Consider the following 16,116-nt stretch of genomic DNA (forward strand, 5'->3'; position numbering starts at 1 on the left):
GGTATTTTATTTTATTTTTGGTTTTTTGAGACAGGGTTTTTCTGTGTCACTCTGGCTGTCCTTGAACTCACTCTGTAGACCAGGCTTGCCTTAAACTCATGGAGATCCACCTGCCTCTTTGTCCTGAGTGCTGGAATTAAAAAGAAGTGCACCACTACCACCCAGGTATTTTTTTTTTTTTGACAGATTTTTTTTTTTTTGTTTGGTGTCATTATTGCTTTAAAAATAATGATTTAATAGCTTGGTGGCTAATTTAATTTTTTCTCCTGTTAGTAGGCTTTTAAAACTCCCCTTTGGTGGTTTAGTCAGTGTTTTTTTTCCTGTGAGAATAGTGTCTCATGGTGAGCACAGCAATTCTTATAAAGGGAAGCATTTGATTGGAGCTGGCTTACAGTCCAGAGGTTTAGTCTTTTATCACCATGGTGGGAAGTACAGTGGCAGACAGTCAGACATAGTGCTGGAGAGTAGCTATGAGCTCTGTATCCAGATCCACAGGCAGCAGGCAGAAAGTCCTCTGGGCTTGGTTTGAACATTTTGAAACCCCAAAGCACACCCCTAGTGACATATTTCCTCCAACAAGGCCACACCTCCTAATCACTGCAAAATAGCACCACTCTCTACTTTCAAATATATATTCAGGTATATGCGTCTATGGGAGCTATTTTTATTCAAGCCACCACAGTGGTGTTGGAATTGAATTTGAAGCCTTATGTGTGCTGGGCAACCACTCTGTTACTGAGCTAAACTCCCACTTAGGCCAGGTATTATGTTTACTAGAATGAGTCCTACGAGCCATGCTTGCAAAATGGGTAAGTTTAGGAGACTAGCAAACCTTATAAAAATGTCTTTACATGAGACTTTGAAATAAGTGTTAAATATGGAGAACAAGAAAGGGTAGTATTAGGGGAGAAGGGAGGATAGGATGCAGATAAGAGTCATAAAAGATCTCTACAGGTAATTGTTTGTCGTGCTTTAACTTTGGTGTATTTTTTTTTTTTTTGAGTGTGTGTGTGTTAGATAAGTATGTAAACATGTCAGTTATAGTGCAAGTGTAAAACTCAAAGCACACTCCATGGCCTCAGCATGACTGTTCTAACTGTACAGGTGACCATTGAGTTGTATACTAATGGGTCTGGCTAATGTCACTGCATGCTTCAATATACAAGTTCTTTACAGTGAAGTTTGAACTTGTTACATAAAAGAAAAGCCATCTTTACGAAAATATCGAGAAGAAATGGAAAAACAAGCTTTTTACTATTGCCCAAGCTTTTCACTTATGCCCTCCTTCTTCACAGTCCACTTTTCTTTATAGCTTGTGGGGCTGGAGAGATGGCTCAGAGGTTAAGAACACTTGCTGCTCTTCTTTCTAGAGGTCCTGAGTTCAATTCCCAGGAACCACATGGTGGCTCACAACCATCTGTAACGAGATCTGATGCCCTCTTCTGGTGTGCATGAACACAGTTACAGTGTACTCATATACATAAAATAAATAAATCTTAAAAAATATATATCTGTGGTCATAATAGGTGTAGAATTTGAGATTTTGCTCTTTTAGCATTGAAACACATACTCTCATGTAGTTAGAATCTATAGAAGTTCTCAATGGCTGTCTCTTGGTATAGCTTTCATTATCACCACCATTAAAACACATTATCATGTTTTTAGATTCTCTTTATATAAATTCTCAATGTCTGTTGGTATGGCTTTCACAATCATTTTTTGCATTTTTAGTCCATTTAAAGTTATTTTGTTCCTGGGAAGTACCTCTGATATGAGCCCTGAAGAGGCATTCAAAGCTGGTCTGTGCTTCATAACAAGACTTTTATCTTTTAAAAAAAAAAAAAAGCCACGTTGGGAAGCTAATTTAATTGTAAAGCAGTTTTAAAAACTTTAACTGGTTGATGATGGATGTCTTCTTCAATTGTTCTCCAGCCTTAATTTTTTGTTTTATCATGTTCTTACTGAATCTTGAGCTTACAGGCTAGACTGCTGGTCACAAGTCTCAGGAGTCTCCCGTGTCTGCTCCCAGTGTTGTGATTTTGGGAGTGCACTGCCACACTTTGCTGCTATGTGGGGCTCATGGTTTTTATGCTTGTACAACTCCAGCATTTCCTCAACTGAGCCACCCTCCAGCCCTACTGCCTTTTGCATATTACATGTTGACATTTAATAATGATGCTAGAAATAAGCTATTCAGATGGAATAAGTGGGAAGTAGGAGAGAAGTTGAAAGAGGTTAGTAGGCCAGCATTGGCAAACCTCAAAGTTGTTGTGAATGTTTCTAGAGATCAGTGCATGTAGAGTGAGGCCTGTAACTCTACAGAAGATCCTGTGTTTGTCTGAGTGCACCTTAGTGTGTTGCATGAGTTGGAGAGATGGATGGATAAAGGATATGTGTAGGATGCAAGAGCAGCCTCAAAATTTAAAATTTTGTAGAACTTGCTTTAATAATTAAATTGTATTTGTATGTGAGCATGTACACAGGTGTGTGTGGGTGTGTAGGCTTGAGGTTACAACCACTTTCTAAGAACCTTTTTAAAAATATTCATTATGTTTTTTTTTTTTTTTTTTTTTTTTTGGTTTTTTGAGACAGGGTTTCTCTGTGTAGCCCTGGCTGTCCTGGAACTCACTTTGTAGACCAGGCTGGCCTCGAACTCAGAAATCCGCCTGCCTCTGCCTCCCAAGTGCTGGGATTAAAGGCGTGCGCCACCACACCTGGTGTGTGTGGATGTTTTGTCTGCTTATATGTTTATATACCCATGCATACCTAGTCCCCAAAGAGACCAAAATATTGTATCCAGTTTCCTGCAACTGGGGTTACAGACAGTTGTAAACTGCCATGTGGGTGCTGGGAATTAATCCTATAATCCTAGGTCCTCTGGAAGCAGCCAGTGCTCTTACCTGCTGAACCATCTTTCCAGCCCCTAAAAACCTTTTAAGTTGATAAGTATGGGTTGATGTTCTATTACTTTGATATATATATATCAAAAATATATTTGCTATTTGTTGCATTTTAGGGCTTTTTTGGTGGGAAAGGTGGGCTTTTCTTTTCCTTTTTTTTAGTTCAGAATCTGCAGGTAACCCAGTCGCTGGATACAGCAACTAGCATCCTAATTTTGAAAGCTATACTATATACAACTTCTCCAGTGGCAAATCCTGGCAGATCCGCCATCTAAACCAGGGGTGTCTTGTTAGCTACATATTGTCCTCCAAGCTCTCCTTGTCTAAAAGCAAGACACCTTTTTCTGCCACTCCTCTCCCCTTGGGTGGGATTTTCAAGACCAGTTTTCTCTGTCCTGGAACTTGCTTTCTAGGTCAGCCTGGCCTTGAACTCATGGAGACCCATCTGCCTCTGTGCCACCATATCTTGTCCCAGAGCTGGCTTGATTTCATTGTATAGTAAAGGCAGGCCTTGAACCTTGTTTCCAACCTCTTAAGTGCTGGGATTATAGGATTGTAGGTGATTGTTGAAAACCTCTAAATTTTTTGAACCAATGTTTTTCTTATTCCTGAAGTAGATTTTGTGTTTGTCAACAAGCTTTTATTCAAGCACTAAATAGAAACACACTACTTCTCTAAAATTAAAATTTGATTCTCATAAGAATTCATGCAGTTCAATCTGAGGTAACAAGAATACAACTTAATACTTTTTAATTTTCTTTATCTTTCTTATTGTAAACATTTAAAAAATTAACGATGAAAAGTAGTTAATGACACTAAATATCTGTTCTTCGGCAGTGTCTTAGAGATCCACTGTAATGAGACCCCATGACCCAAAGCAACTTGGGAGGGAAGGATTTATTTTACTTATACTTACTTATCTCAGTTCATCATTGGAGACAGAGCAAGAACTCAAACGCTGGAGCAGAGGAAGATGCTGTGGCAGAGGCCTTAGAGGGGAGCTGCTTACTGACTTGCTCCTCTTGGCTTGCTCAGCCTGCTTTCTTATAGAACCCAGGACTCGGCAACAGCCCGATCTTATGGATCCATTTTCCTCAATTGGGGTTGCCTTCTCTCAGATGACTTTAGCTTATGTCAAGTTAACATAAAGTCTAGCCAGTGTAGGCAGTCACAATTGTTACTTGAGTAAGTAATGTAAGAAACAAGCTAGAAGTTTTTCTAGATCTCTGGTATTTGATCTTGGCAGTTCTACCCTCAGGGAGATGTTTGGCAACATTAGACAGTTTGGCTTATTTCAGAGTGGGGAAGTATTATAGGTTATGTCTACCCATCACAGCACAGTAATGGATATGACTCAAGTTCGACTCAAGTCAGTTATGTACTTTCATTCTTATCTTTCTGTTGTATTGCCTTAAAAATATTTGTTACTTATAGATTACAAAATTATAACTTATGTGAAATGCTACATTAGTGTTTCATGAGAAATGTATTATTTGTTAGCAAATAATTAAAGAATATAAATAAAAATATTATCATTTGTACTATGAATGTGTGAGCACTTGATAAATTCTAATGAAATATGTGATCAATGTTGTGTTAATAAGATGTAAGCAACTTGCTGAAGCAAACAAGCTTTTCTGTCAAATGATGTTTTTGAGGGGAGGAGGTGGATGCTGGGAATTCAGTCAGGGACTTGTAAATGTTAGGCAAATGGTATACTCCCTCACCCTATCCCTTGATCCCCATTGGTAATATTTATATTTTAGTCTTGTCCCTTCTTTGTAGTATTTAAATAATATTAGATTATACTAATATGTTATTTAAAAATATAACAAGATTATTCTGCTGTTTCTTTGTTTTTTGTTTTTATTGTTTGTTTTTTGAGATAGGGTCCCTCCACATAGTCCTGGCTGTCTTTGAACTCTCTATGTAGAGCAGGCAAGCTGGCCTCAAACTTAAAAGATCTATCTGCCTCAGCTTCTTTTTTTTTTTTTTTTTTAAGATTTATTTATTGATTATATGTAAGTACACTGTAGCTGTCTTCAGACACTCCAGAAGAGGGAGTCAGATCCATTTTGGATGGTTGTGAGCCACCATGTGGTTGCTGGGATTTGAACTCCAGACCTTTGGAAGAGCAGTCGGGTGCTCTTACCCACTGAGCCATCTCACCAGCCCCTGCCTCAGCCTCTTAAGTGCTGGAATTAAAGTCATTCACCACCATGCCTGGCTCCTTATTTTATTAATTTTTTCTTATTTTTATTTTCTGTTGAAAATGATCACTCTGGGTTGGAGAAATGATTCAGTTGCTCCAGTGTTTGCTGCACATCCATAAGGACTTGAGTTCTGTCCCAAAGCCCATGGAAAAAGATGGGTGCACCTGTAATCTCCATGCCAGGAGGCAGAAACAAACAGTGCCTGGGACTAGGTGGTCAGCCAGCTCAGACAAATTAGTAAGACCTAATTTGTCTGAGTCTCCTAGCAGGAGACTCAGAAATAAACAAGGGAGGCAGCTCATGGAAAATGATACTCAAAGTGGACCTCTGGTTTCCACATGCACAAGCATGTATATACATATGTACACCCCTTCCATGTGAACACACACACTAGCACCTATATGTGTGTACATATTTGTATAGGCATTCATGCAGACATGTACACATGCACATTCTAAGTTCTGCTCTTAACTTGTGGGCTGTAAAAATCAGGTGGTGTGCCAGGTTATATTTGAAGGCATGCTTTGGTGACCCTTGCATTAGGTTAAAAATGAATAAAGACAATAGTCTAGAGAAAAGGTGGTTTATGAAATGAATACGAAGGATTGTTGAATCTCTAGGCATTTGATTATTATTTATTTGGATACCAGGGCTATCTGTCTTTGTGTTGTCTTATTTATATTATATCTTACAGACAGTTGATATTCATAAAGAGAAAGTTGCAAGAAGAGAAATTGGTATTTTGACCACCAATAAAAACACTTCAAGAACCCATAAGATTATTGCGCCAGCCAACCTTGAGCGGCCAGTTCGTTATATTCGAAAACCTATTGACTACACAATTTTAGATGACATTGGACATGGAGTGAAGGTAGGTGTAGTTTCTGTCAAGCTTTCTAAAGCTCTAATGGAACCCTAGGAAATTAAAGTTCATTTAATTGCCTGAAGGACCAACTACAGTTGTGGTTGTGAAGGTTGCTTACTCTTGTTGTGTCCTCCTTATGTTTTCTTTACTGTTACCTTTCAAACCAGTTATCTTCTAATGGTATTTGCTTAATCACTTACTAGATCAATTAGCATATGGTATAGTGGTTCTAATCTTTTAATGATTTAGTAATGATAGGAAAAAAATCCATCATATTATTAAAATGTTTTTCTTATCTCAAAAATATGTCAGCAGACTTTTGGCATTAGTTTTCAGAACAGCATATGTTACTAAATATGAATTTGAATTTTTTTCTAGAATAATTTTATCTCAACCTTTTGGATGAGAATAGTGGAGCTAAAAATTGTAAATTTATTTCTGGTGACTTTAAATTTGTAACATTTTATATTTTGGTCACCTTTTAAAGATGCATTTGTGTACCTAGTATGTATATGAAGTGGCATCATCAAAGCTCTATAGTATTGGGGATGTGGGGCAGCAGTAGAGCAGGAGCTTTCTCACACACAGCCCCGCGCTCCAGCACCGCACGTCAGCACACCTGCTAGCTGTCGCTGTCCGGGCGGGGGGCAGGGGAGAGGGGGGACGGGACAATGTTCTTCTACTGAGGTGATTCTTGCAGTTAAGAGACCATTCAGAGCTTCAGCTAAGTACAGTATTTGCAGTTTATATTTTAGTAGTGATTGTAAAATTTACATAAGTATGACTTGGAATAATTCTATACCTATCTTACAGCTACATAGTTCATATATATGATATTTTTCTAATATAAACCTATTTAAAATGTACGCCACTGTTTTGGCCAGAAATCAGTAAATTTTAATTTAATGTTTGTGTAAAAATAAAACATGCAGTATAAATTTATAAAACAACTTTTATTTTAGAGGACTTTTGGGCTTTGGATTTTTTTTTTTTTTTTTTTTAAGATAGATTCTCACTCTTTTGGCCTTGGCTGGCCTGGAACTCATTATGTAGGGCAGGCTGACCTTGAACTCACAGAGATCAGCCTGCCTCTGCCTCCAGAGTGCTGGGTTTAAAGGTGTGTACCTCTATACCCCGTACTTATTCAGAGTTTTGAAAAAGCATAATTATCTGGAACTTGATATTTAATTTCATAGTTGATTCATATATATATATATATATATATATATATATATATATGACTAATTAAAGCATATTAAAATAAGATATGTAACTAGATGGATAATTAAACTGTAATTTGTTTTAACTTGGGGAAAGTTTGTTGAAGACGTACAGGTGCTAATAGAATGTTATAGGCTGCTACCAGAATCTGTTGCCAAATGATACTTGGAATATAGAAGATTTGTGTTTGCCTGTTTATATAATAAAAAGGTGATTTTTTTTTGTATAATTATTTTTTAATACTTAAAATATCTTTCTTTTAGGATTGTAGTCTCTGTTGTTTGTACTGTAGTGTTCACTAATTTAAAGAACTCTTTAACGGAATTAAAGTTTTGAATAAAACAGTGTCTTATATCATCAATGAAACTTCTGTCCATGACACATCTGCTTTAACCACTCTTTCTATAATCTACTGAAACATTATTTTGTTAATGCTGATTGCTTAACTTGTTTTTCTTTGTTTTCTTTTTTTTGTCTTCACATCCTGAAGTTCCAACTAACCTTTCAATGCTTTTCTTCCTTACCTCTTTATTTGCTCCATTTATGCATTAAGTGGTTGCTTAGATTTAAGGTAAGAGATTCCAGGGCTGGATTTCCATTCTATGTTCTTATGTAGAATATTACATATGGGGAGTAAAGACATATTTTGTATTTGGCCTTTTAAAACCAACAAATTAGTTCTTATTTATTTATTCAGGTCTGACAACTTTGTTGTGTGTCTTCATGTTTCCTGAGGGTAGATATTTGTGTACATTTTGTTCATTACCCTGTTCTTTGTGCCTAGAGCAGTACCAAATACACATTAGGTATTAGTATCTCAAGTATCTGCTGAATGGATGGGTGCTTTTGTGAAACTGAATTATAAATTGTATTGTTATAAAGTGTTAATAAGATGAAATTGCTAGATTTTTTATAAATGTTGAAATTTTGTTATTGATTGGAGGGCCAACTAATATGCTCTATTTAACCCTCCCCCTGTGTAATAACTTTTTATTCTATAAATGGTGTGCTTAATTATATGGTTTGTTAACAGTGTGTCATTATTTTTTGACTTCTAATTAAAAAGTTGAGAAGCAAAAAAGTATCATGTCATAATGCCTTTTTTTAAGTTGCAGTACATTTTATAAAGGAATTAGTCTTTTTAAAATGTTTGTAAAATATATTTCAATACAATCTCACCGTCTTTTTAAAAGTGAATATTATTTGTATATAGAACATCCAAAGTTCATGATAATGCTTAAGAAATACAAATTAAGAACTAGAGAGGAGGTCACAGTGCTAGAACACTTGCACTTGCCTAGAATGTACAAGATCCTGGTTCAGTAGAAACCAGTAAACCTACCAAATAGAAATCCCACACAACCAAAATAAACCTGGTGCTGTTTAGTGAAGGGCCCATGATGAAAGCATTTCTGGTGATTCAGGAAGCCTGGCAGATACTAAGAGGATTTTCATCAATTCTTGCCATTTCTTCTTTCTTTTGTTTTTTATCAAGTTTGCTGTCCTGGAACTTTCTCTGTCTAGAGACCATGCTCAGCTTCAGAGCTCCACCTGCCTCCGCCTCCTGTGTGCTGGACTAAAGGCCTGCGTCCTGCTGCCCAGCAGCCAGTTTCTTCTTCCTTAGACAAGTTGGCTGATTTCTTTTCAAATATGTATTTGCTTTGCAGTTTGCTATATCTTTGGTATAGTCAGTGATAATCAGGAGATAAGATGACTGACTGTATTACTTAGTACTAACCATGGCCACTCAACTTTTGCCTGGTCATGGCAGGTGGTTCTGAAAAAGGAAATAAAGTCACTGAAAAATAGGCTCTAAGCTCTTACCTTGCTAGTAACCCAGGAATTTGGAATTGTGGGAAGGTTTCTTCTGTTTAAAACGGCCAAATTACAGTGAACTAGACTTTAAAAAAAAAAAAAGCAGGCAGTATTCAAGTTTAGTTCTTGCTCTGTTAACCTAAAAAGTGGTAACAGAAGAAATAGATCCCTTACTCTTACTGGCTAGCCTGTTGTGGAGGTCATCTCCCATGCTTCTTTGCTCTAGGATGTGCGGTGTTTCCCCCTTGACTTGAAAGTCTGCTTCACGTAAGAGAAAGCTCCCCTGAGGGCTTCCTAAAAGATCTCACAGGAACTATGCTGGGAGAAGATGCCTCAATGTTTTTTTGGTTTTGTTTGTTTGTTTGTTTTCCTCTTAGAACCAGAAAGTTTTGCAGTAGAATCCCAACAGATTGTACTACTCTAGTAATTATACTATATGGTTCTACAGAGAAGGATAATGTTGGACAGGAAATTATGGGCTTGGCCTGTTTTCCCCTTCCTCTAATGCATATATAGATACAAATTTACATAATCCTTCTTCCTTCTGTTTTAAATTTATTTATTTTTAAAGATGTATTGTCAAACCCAGGGCTTTGAGCATATTAAGTATGAACTTGACTTCTAAATTCTACATCTAGCCCCAGAGCCTTTCTTTTTAGGGTCTCACATAGTGTAGGCTGGCTTTGAACTCACTGTGTAGCTGAAGCTGGCCTTGAACTCATGCTTCTTTTGTCTCAACTTCCAAGTGCTGAAATTACAGACATGTGCCTATGTATATTTTTTTCCCCATTTTTCTGACTCCCTCCTTTCACCCTGCCCCTTTTGTTTCCACTCAGCTCAGATTTCTTTGTGAAACATTCTATTGTGGAACAACTTTTCCCACCTCCACTCAGAGCAGTTAATGGTTAGTTTACTAACATCTCTCTTGGAATGCTGAGGAGAGCTCGAGGGATAGTTCATGAGGTAGCTCTCCTTGTCCTCCCTAAGGATGTGCAAGTGTTGAACAGTGTGTGAGGACGTTGGTGGATGGTGTAGTTGCCTGTGAGTTGTTCAGGCTCCTGTAAGCAATTCCTCACTTATGCTTCTTCTTTTTTTTTTTTTTTTTGATTTTTAATATTTTTATTACATATTTTCCTCAATTACATTTCCAATGCTATCCCAAAAGTCCCCCATAGCGCCCCCCACTTCCCTACCCACCCATTCCCATTCTTTTGGCCCTGGCATTCCCCTATATTGGGGCATATAAAGTTTGCAAGTCCAATGGGTCTCTCTTTCCATTGATGGCCGACTAGGCCATCTTTCGATACATATGCAGCTAGAGACAAGAGCTCCGGGGTTCTGGTTAGTACATCATGTTGTTCCAACAATAGGGTTGCAGATCCCTTTAGCTCCTTGGGTACTTTCTCTAGCTTCTCCATTGGGAGGCCTGTGATACATCCAATAGCTGACTGTGAACATCCACTCCTGTGTTTGCTAGGCCCCGGCATCGTCTCACAAGAGACAGCTATATTTGGGTCCTTTCAGCAAAATCTTGCTAGTGTATGCAATGGTGTCAGCGTTTAGAAGCTGATTATGGGATGGATCCCTGGATACGGCAGTCTCTAAATGGTCCATCCTTTCATCACAGCTACGAACTTTGTCTCTGTAACTCCTTCCCTGGGTGTTTTGTTCCCAATTCTAAGAAGGTGCACAGTGTCCACACTTTGGTCTTCATTCTTCTTGAGTTTCATGCGTTTAGCAAATTGTATCTTATATCTTGGGTATCCTAAGTTTTGGGCTAATATCCACTTATCAGTGAGTACATATTGTGTGAGTTCTTTTGTGATTGTGTTACTTCACTCAAGATGATGCCCTCCAGGTCCATCCATTTGGCTAGGAATTTCATAAATTCATTCTTTTTAATAGCTGAGTAGTACTCCATTGTGTAAATGTACCATAATTTCTGTATCCATTCCTCTGTTGAGGGACATCTGGGTTCTTTCCAGCTTCTGGCTATTATAAATAGGGCTGCTATGAACATAGTGGAGCATGTTTCTTTTTTACCGGTTGGGACATCTTCTGGATATATGCCCAGGAGAGGTATTGCTGGATCCTCCGGTAGTACTATGTCCAATTTTCTGAGGAACCGCCAGACTGATTTCCAGAGTGGTTGTACTCACTTATGCTTCTATGTAAGGAACTAATTCAGTTCATTAAGCCAGACTTGGATAAACCCCCTTTGCAGTTTGTTGTTACTGTATGCCATATCTGGGATGAATAGACATTTGTTTACATCTTTCTAGAAAAAGTCACACACACCACCTTCCCCTAACAATTTCTTTTCTGTTACTTTTTAAAAAAAATTAAAAAAAAATTTTTTTTAGAGATGGATGGTTCTTCTGTTTAAACATGACTCGCATATACACACACAAATGCCAATGTATGTGTGTATATGTTTATACACACATATATATGTATATACATGTATTCCTTTTATAGACCATTTTACTGGTTTTTTTTTTCCCTTTGAGCTTTGTTTTGTATGTAGATTCTAAGACTTTAAGAAGGTACTGCAATTTAAATAAAAGCACTGTACAAATTGAAATCGAAAATAAATTATAGTTGGAAAGTTATTTTCAAATATCTTAGCTATCCCATGTATAGAATAAAGTTTTCTTTTGTTCCTTTTCTATTCTTGCTCCTCTCCTTCCTGTTCCTAGCAAATTGAACTGTAGTTTAGTGTTTGGTTCACTTCTACCCATCACTTACGGTAACTTTGGGTTTTGTGTTGTTTAAGGTTGAGCTTAAAGGACTTTGGTTACTACTCAAATCTTGTGGTATCATTAAATCAAGATAATGCAGTTTTTAAAGCTATGGTGGTTATTTCTCAGATTATTTACAACATTTTCTTCAAATGTAAATTGATTTTTTGAAAGTGTTCTGATATTTTAAAGATAAAATTCCCATACCCTCTGTTTATGAAGAGGGAGATAGCAAGGATAATTTATTTCTTACTTGATAGTTTGTATTTATTGTTTAAAAGCAACAGCAAAAGGATTACACATAAATGCTTTACTTTAAAAATAATGACATTTCAAAGGTATCATTTGTCATTAAAGATTGTTTTAACATCACACACAACTTGTTCACTGGGCTACTCATTTGAAGAATTTATTGCTTGATATTTTATTTTCTTGCTTTTAGGATAGTTAACAATTATTATTTTAGAACTTAAAAAAATCCACTGAAGTCAGAGTTAATTTTGACAGCTTTAGTACAATGTGACATAATTAAGATTTGTTTTCACAAAATTTATATTTTAAAATTGGCCAGGCATGGTGGTGCAGCCTTTAATCCTAACACCTGGAGGCAGAGACCGACTGATCTCTGTGAGTTCAAGGCCAGCCTGATCTATACAGTCAGTTTCAGGCTGACTAAGGCTTCATAACTATATACATGTATATTAATATAATTCAAATTATAAATGTGTTCCAACTTCAGTGGTATAATATTTTCCTCTCTTATGTTGTAAGTATAACGTTTTAATTCTGTTTTTTTGTCTTTTTATTTTTTTAATTCTGAAGATAGTATGAGAAATTTGAGATTATTTGTGTGTTATGATAGCAATGCAAAATAATAGGGACTTAAAAAAGAGCATGCATGAATCTACTTTATGAATAGTATTTTAACCTATTGGATTCAAACAATGTGAAGTTGCATTGCACTGTATTTCTTATTGATTCCTTATAACTGGATTTTTAGGGGTTTCTCTATAAGTATTGACATATTCCTTAGATGACATCATTCGTCCCAGATTGCCCTGCCCATCTTTTCTGTATTTGAAATTTCAGTTGGGAATAGATTTATGAATGCAGTCATGGTCCATCTCTGATTTAGGACTATTTTACACTGCTTCACGCCTCAACTAGCCTTCAGTTTGGGCTTGAGTGTCATTCCCACTAGAAGTCACACAATGACAGTGGCCTTTGTGTTCTCAGTGATGGGTTACCTCAGCCCTAACATTGTGTTTCAGATACTTAGGAAAATGCCTTGAACTGCTAGTAGCTTTCAGGTAGGTGATTTCCTCATAAGGAGAATATTAAATCTGAATTGTAAGAGTGATTCACAAGGCTGAACTTTTCTTTGTATATCATATAATTCATCTGTATTTTCTATTTTTAGTTATAACTGAGCATATGCATAGTTGCATATCTTTAGTTGGAAATTTGTTTTGTTTATGATATACTTGTTATCTAAAGAAAAGAAAACAATTCCCTAAAGAATTGTTGTTTCTTATTGTTTCTAATTGAGTTTTTTGTTATCACTAAAGTTTTTATAAATACACTATTCAATTTTAGCTGAATGTCATATCAAATAGTCTAACCAGTGATCTGTTGGTGTGATGGCCTAATGGCAAATAAATCTTTCACATACAAGTTTAAAATAATTTGAAAAATCCTATTAGGAAGAGTCCTTTGAGTGCAACTGTAGAATAGTAGAGTAGGAATTGCATACAAATTGCATGGCCTCTAATTTTTTTTTTCTTTTTTAAACCTGCCCCTCTTTATTTTCCACAAGCCACTTAATTTCACTGCATCGAAGTTAAGTTGTGTTTTTTTCAACATCTTTTTAGGTGAGTACCCAGAATATGAAAATGGGTGGATTGCCACGTACGACACCTCCAACTCAGAAGCCCCCAAGTCCCCCTATGTCAGGGAAGGGGACACTTGGGTGAGTATATAGTAATGAGAAACCATGGAAAAATAACAAAAAAAATACTATTGTGTTAAAAAACATAGCAGCCTCTATGTAAATTGTAGAGAGAATATTTTCTTGGTAATGTTATCTTTTATGTATAACTTTTTCTGATAAGCATATCTTTGTACTTTAAAAGTGGTTGTTTAGAAATTAGTTTTTGTAGTGAAGATATCAAGACAAAATTCTAGCCTAAAGTCATGGTTAATTATAAAGTGAAGTCTAACTTTTTCTTGAACATTTTAATGATCTGTTTATATTACAGTTGAATTTATTAGGCTTTGTCAAGAGGCTTTGTGGATTGTAATATTCTGATTAACTTGTTATGATATTATTCCAAGTTTTGATTTGGGCTCTGGAGTTAGCTCTTTTCCAGATATTGACAGAAGGAAAGCCTGATGCTTTTCTTGCACCGTATCCTAGCTTTAGCTTTACCGTTGAGGTTCGGGTTCAGGTGGGTGTTGTGTAATCTAGAAGCCAGGTGGCTGAACTTCTGGTTTAACTCTACTGTATGTTCTATGGTCCTCTAGGCAGGTTGTCAGCAGTTAGGTTTTTTTAATCTATAAAGGGAATGGTATTTTGTCCTCTGTCAACTTTCTAGGGTCATTGTACTACAAATTGGATTTTTAGAAACATTATCAGACATGATGCTTTCAGAACCATTGTCTTTGTGATATTTTCTCAAAAAAAAAAAAAAAAGAAAGGAAAAAAAAGAAAGAGAGAGAAAGAAAAAGACAAGAAACCACAAGAAGAAAACCCCAAACAAATAAGTAAAAAAGCACTTCCCACCTCAAAACTTGGTCAAAGCAATTTGAATTTAGAGGGTACAGAGGTGAGTTGATGGGGGATAATGTTGGAAAGACACAATTTGACCAGTGGAAAACAAAACATAAAAATGCAACCAGGAATAGAATGGTTTTAATAATGAATTTGTTCTATTTTATTGTGTTTGTTTTTAGGCCAGGTTGTCACTACATAATGCAATCCCCCACTACCTAAAGTTTTGGAATGCTGGGATTCCAAGTTTGTGCCTGTAGTTCAGTTTAGGCAGTTTAGGTAATTCAGTGTATCTGAAATGATCTTTTTGCCCTCAAAGAGGAAAGAATCTAGTAGGTCAAGTAAGATTTAGATTTGAGAGGGTATGAAATGGCTGTCCAGTGTGGCAACAGCAGAGGGGCCTTGGCTTTGTTTCCCTCGGGTCCACCATCTAGTGGAATTGGTTAGGGTTTAAGTTAAGGCTATTATCCAGTGTCTGGTAAAATTAAAGTTTCTGTATGTATTCATGTGCCAGTAATGCATTTTTGGGGGTATTAGCAGAAGTGTAGCTGCTCCCTGGAGAGCAGAGTGCTAAACTCCATTGCCCATTTGATGGTCCTGGGCTGTTTTAGTCTTTCTCTAGTTAACATATTCTCTTCCTCCTGTGTTGTTGTTGTTGTTTTTTTCTCCCTTAACCCTGTTCGTATCATTATTATTATTATTATTTTTGTATAGTTCTCATGTAGTGAAGTTAGAATGGAATATTTTTGTGTGCAGAAAACATAGTCAAAATGTAAGAGTTTAGAAATTTATTGCCTGATATAGATATCATATATCATATACCAACATATTATATGTATTATATGTCATATATAGTAATTATAACTTATTTAAATGAAATTATTTGTAGTTTGTTTATATATGTGCATTCTAATTTCAGAGATGGTTGTTTTTGGTTTTTCAAGACAGGATTTCTTTGTGTAACAGTCCTGGCTGTCCTGGAGCTCTCTTTGTAGACCAGTCTGGCCTCGAACTCAGAGAGAGCTGTCTGCCTCTGCCTCCTGAGTATTGGGATTCAAGGCTATGCCACCACCACACAGCTGTTGCTTGAATACTTAAAAAACTATTTTCAGTTCAAAGTCCTGGCCTTTTGACACAATAGTATTTATTTTGAATTGTTATTTTGTTTATTGAACAATGCTTGAGAGAAGTAGGATGAACAGTGCCTCACTCAGGAAGAGGTGAAACTCTGAGTTCGAGGCCAGCCTGGTCTACAAAGTGAGTTCCAGGACAGCCAGGGCTACACAGAGAAACCCTGTCTCAGATTAAAAAAGAAAAAAAAATCTTGTTCAAAGTCAGTGAGCTATTAACTTGAGTGGCCAAGGAAAGTAATGCTTAAAGAAACTCTGGGAACCTTAAGGGGAGTGAATCACTGAGAAATACAGGGGCCAGTTGAGCAGCATCCTCCTGCAAGAGAAGAAATTCTTTTAAAGTTGTTAAAGTTGTAATGTCATCTGCAAGATATCCACTGTCTTAAAGGATTTGGTCACTTAACAAGAACTGAATGAATGCTAACCAGCGCTCCAGGAAGCATCTTACGTCCTGTTATTTT

General features: G+C 36.6%; 1 protein-coding gene across 29 annotated transcripts in view; it reads left to right on the plus strand.

The window, feature by feature from the left end:
* Positions 1-16,116, plus strand: part of Abi2 (abl interactor 2) — an 81,740-nt gene that overhangs the window by 23,007 nt on the left and 42,617 nt on the right. For 15 of the 29 annotated variants that reach the window (XM_029476728.2, XM_085837763.1, XM_085837777.1 and 12 more), the window contains exons 3-4: positions 5,808-5,984; positions 13,627-13,724. In XM_029476728.2, coding sequence (XP_029332588.1) covers positions 5,808-5,984; positions 13,627-13,724 — 275 coding nt within the window. Of the gene's footprint in view, positions 1-5,807; positions 5,985-7,752; positions 7,771-13,626; positions 13,725-16,116 lie in introns of all 29 variants that reach the window. The other 14 variants (XM_029476725.2, XM_085837757.1, XM_085837773.1 and 11 more) reach the window with 1 other exon arrangement.

The sequence above is a fragment of the Mus caroli genome, unplaced genomic scaffold, assembly GCF_978045245.1.
Source record: "Mus caroli unplaced genomic scaffold, Mus_caroli_1 scaffold_1, whole genome shotgun sequence".
NCBI lineage: Eukaryota > Metazoa > Chordata > Mammalia > Rodentia > Muridae > Mus > Mus caroli.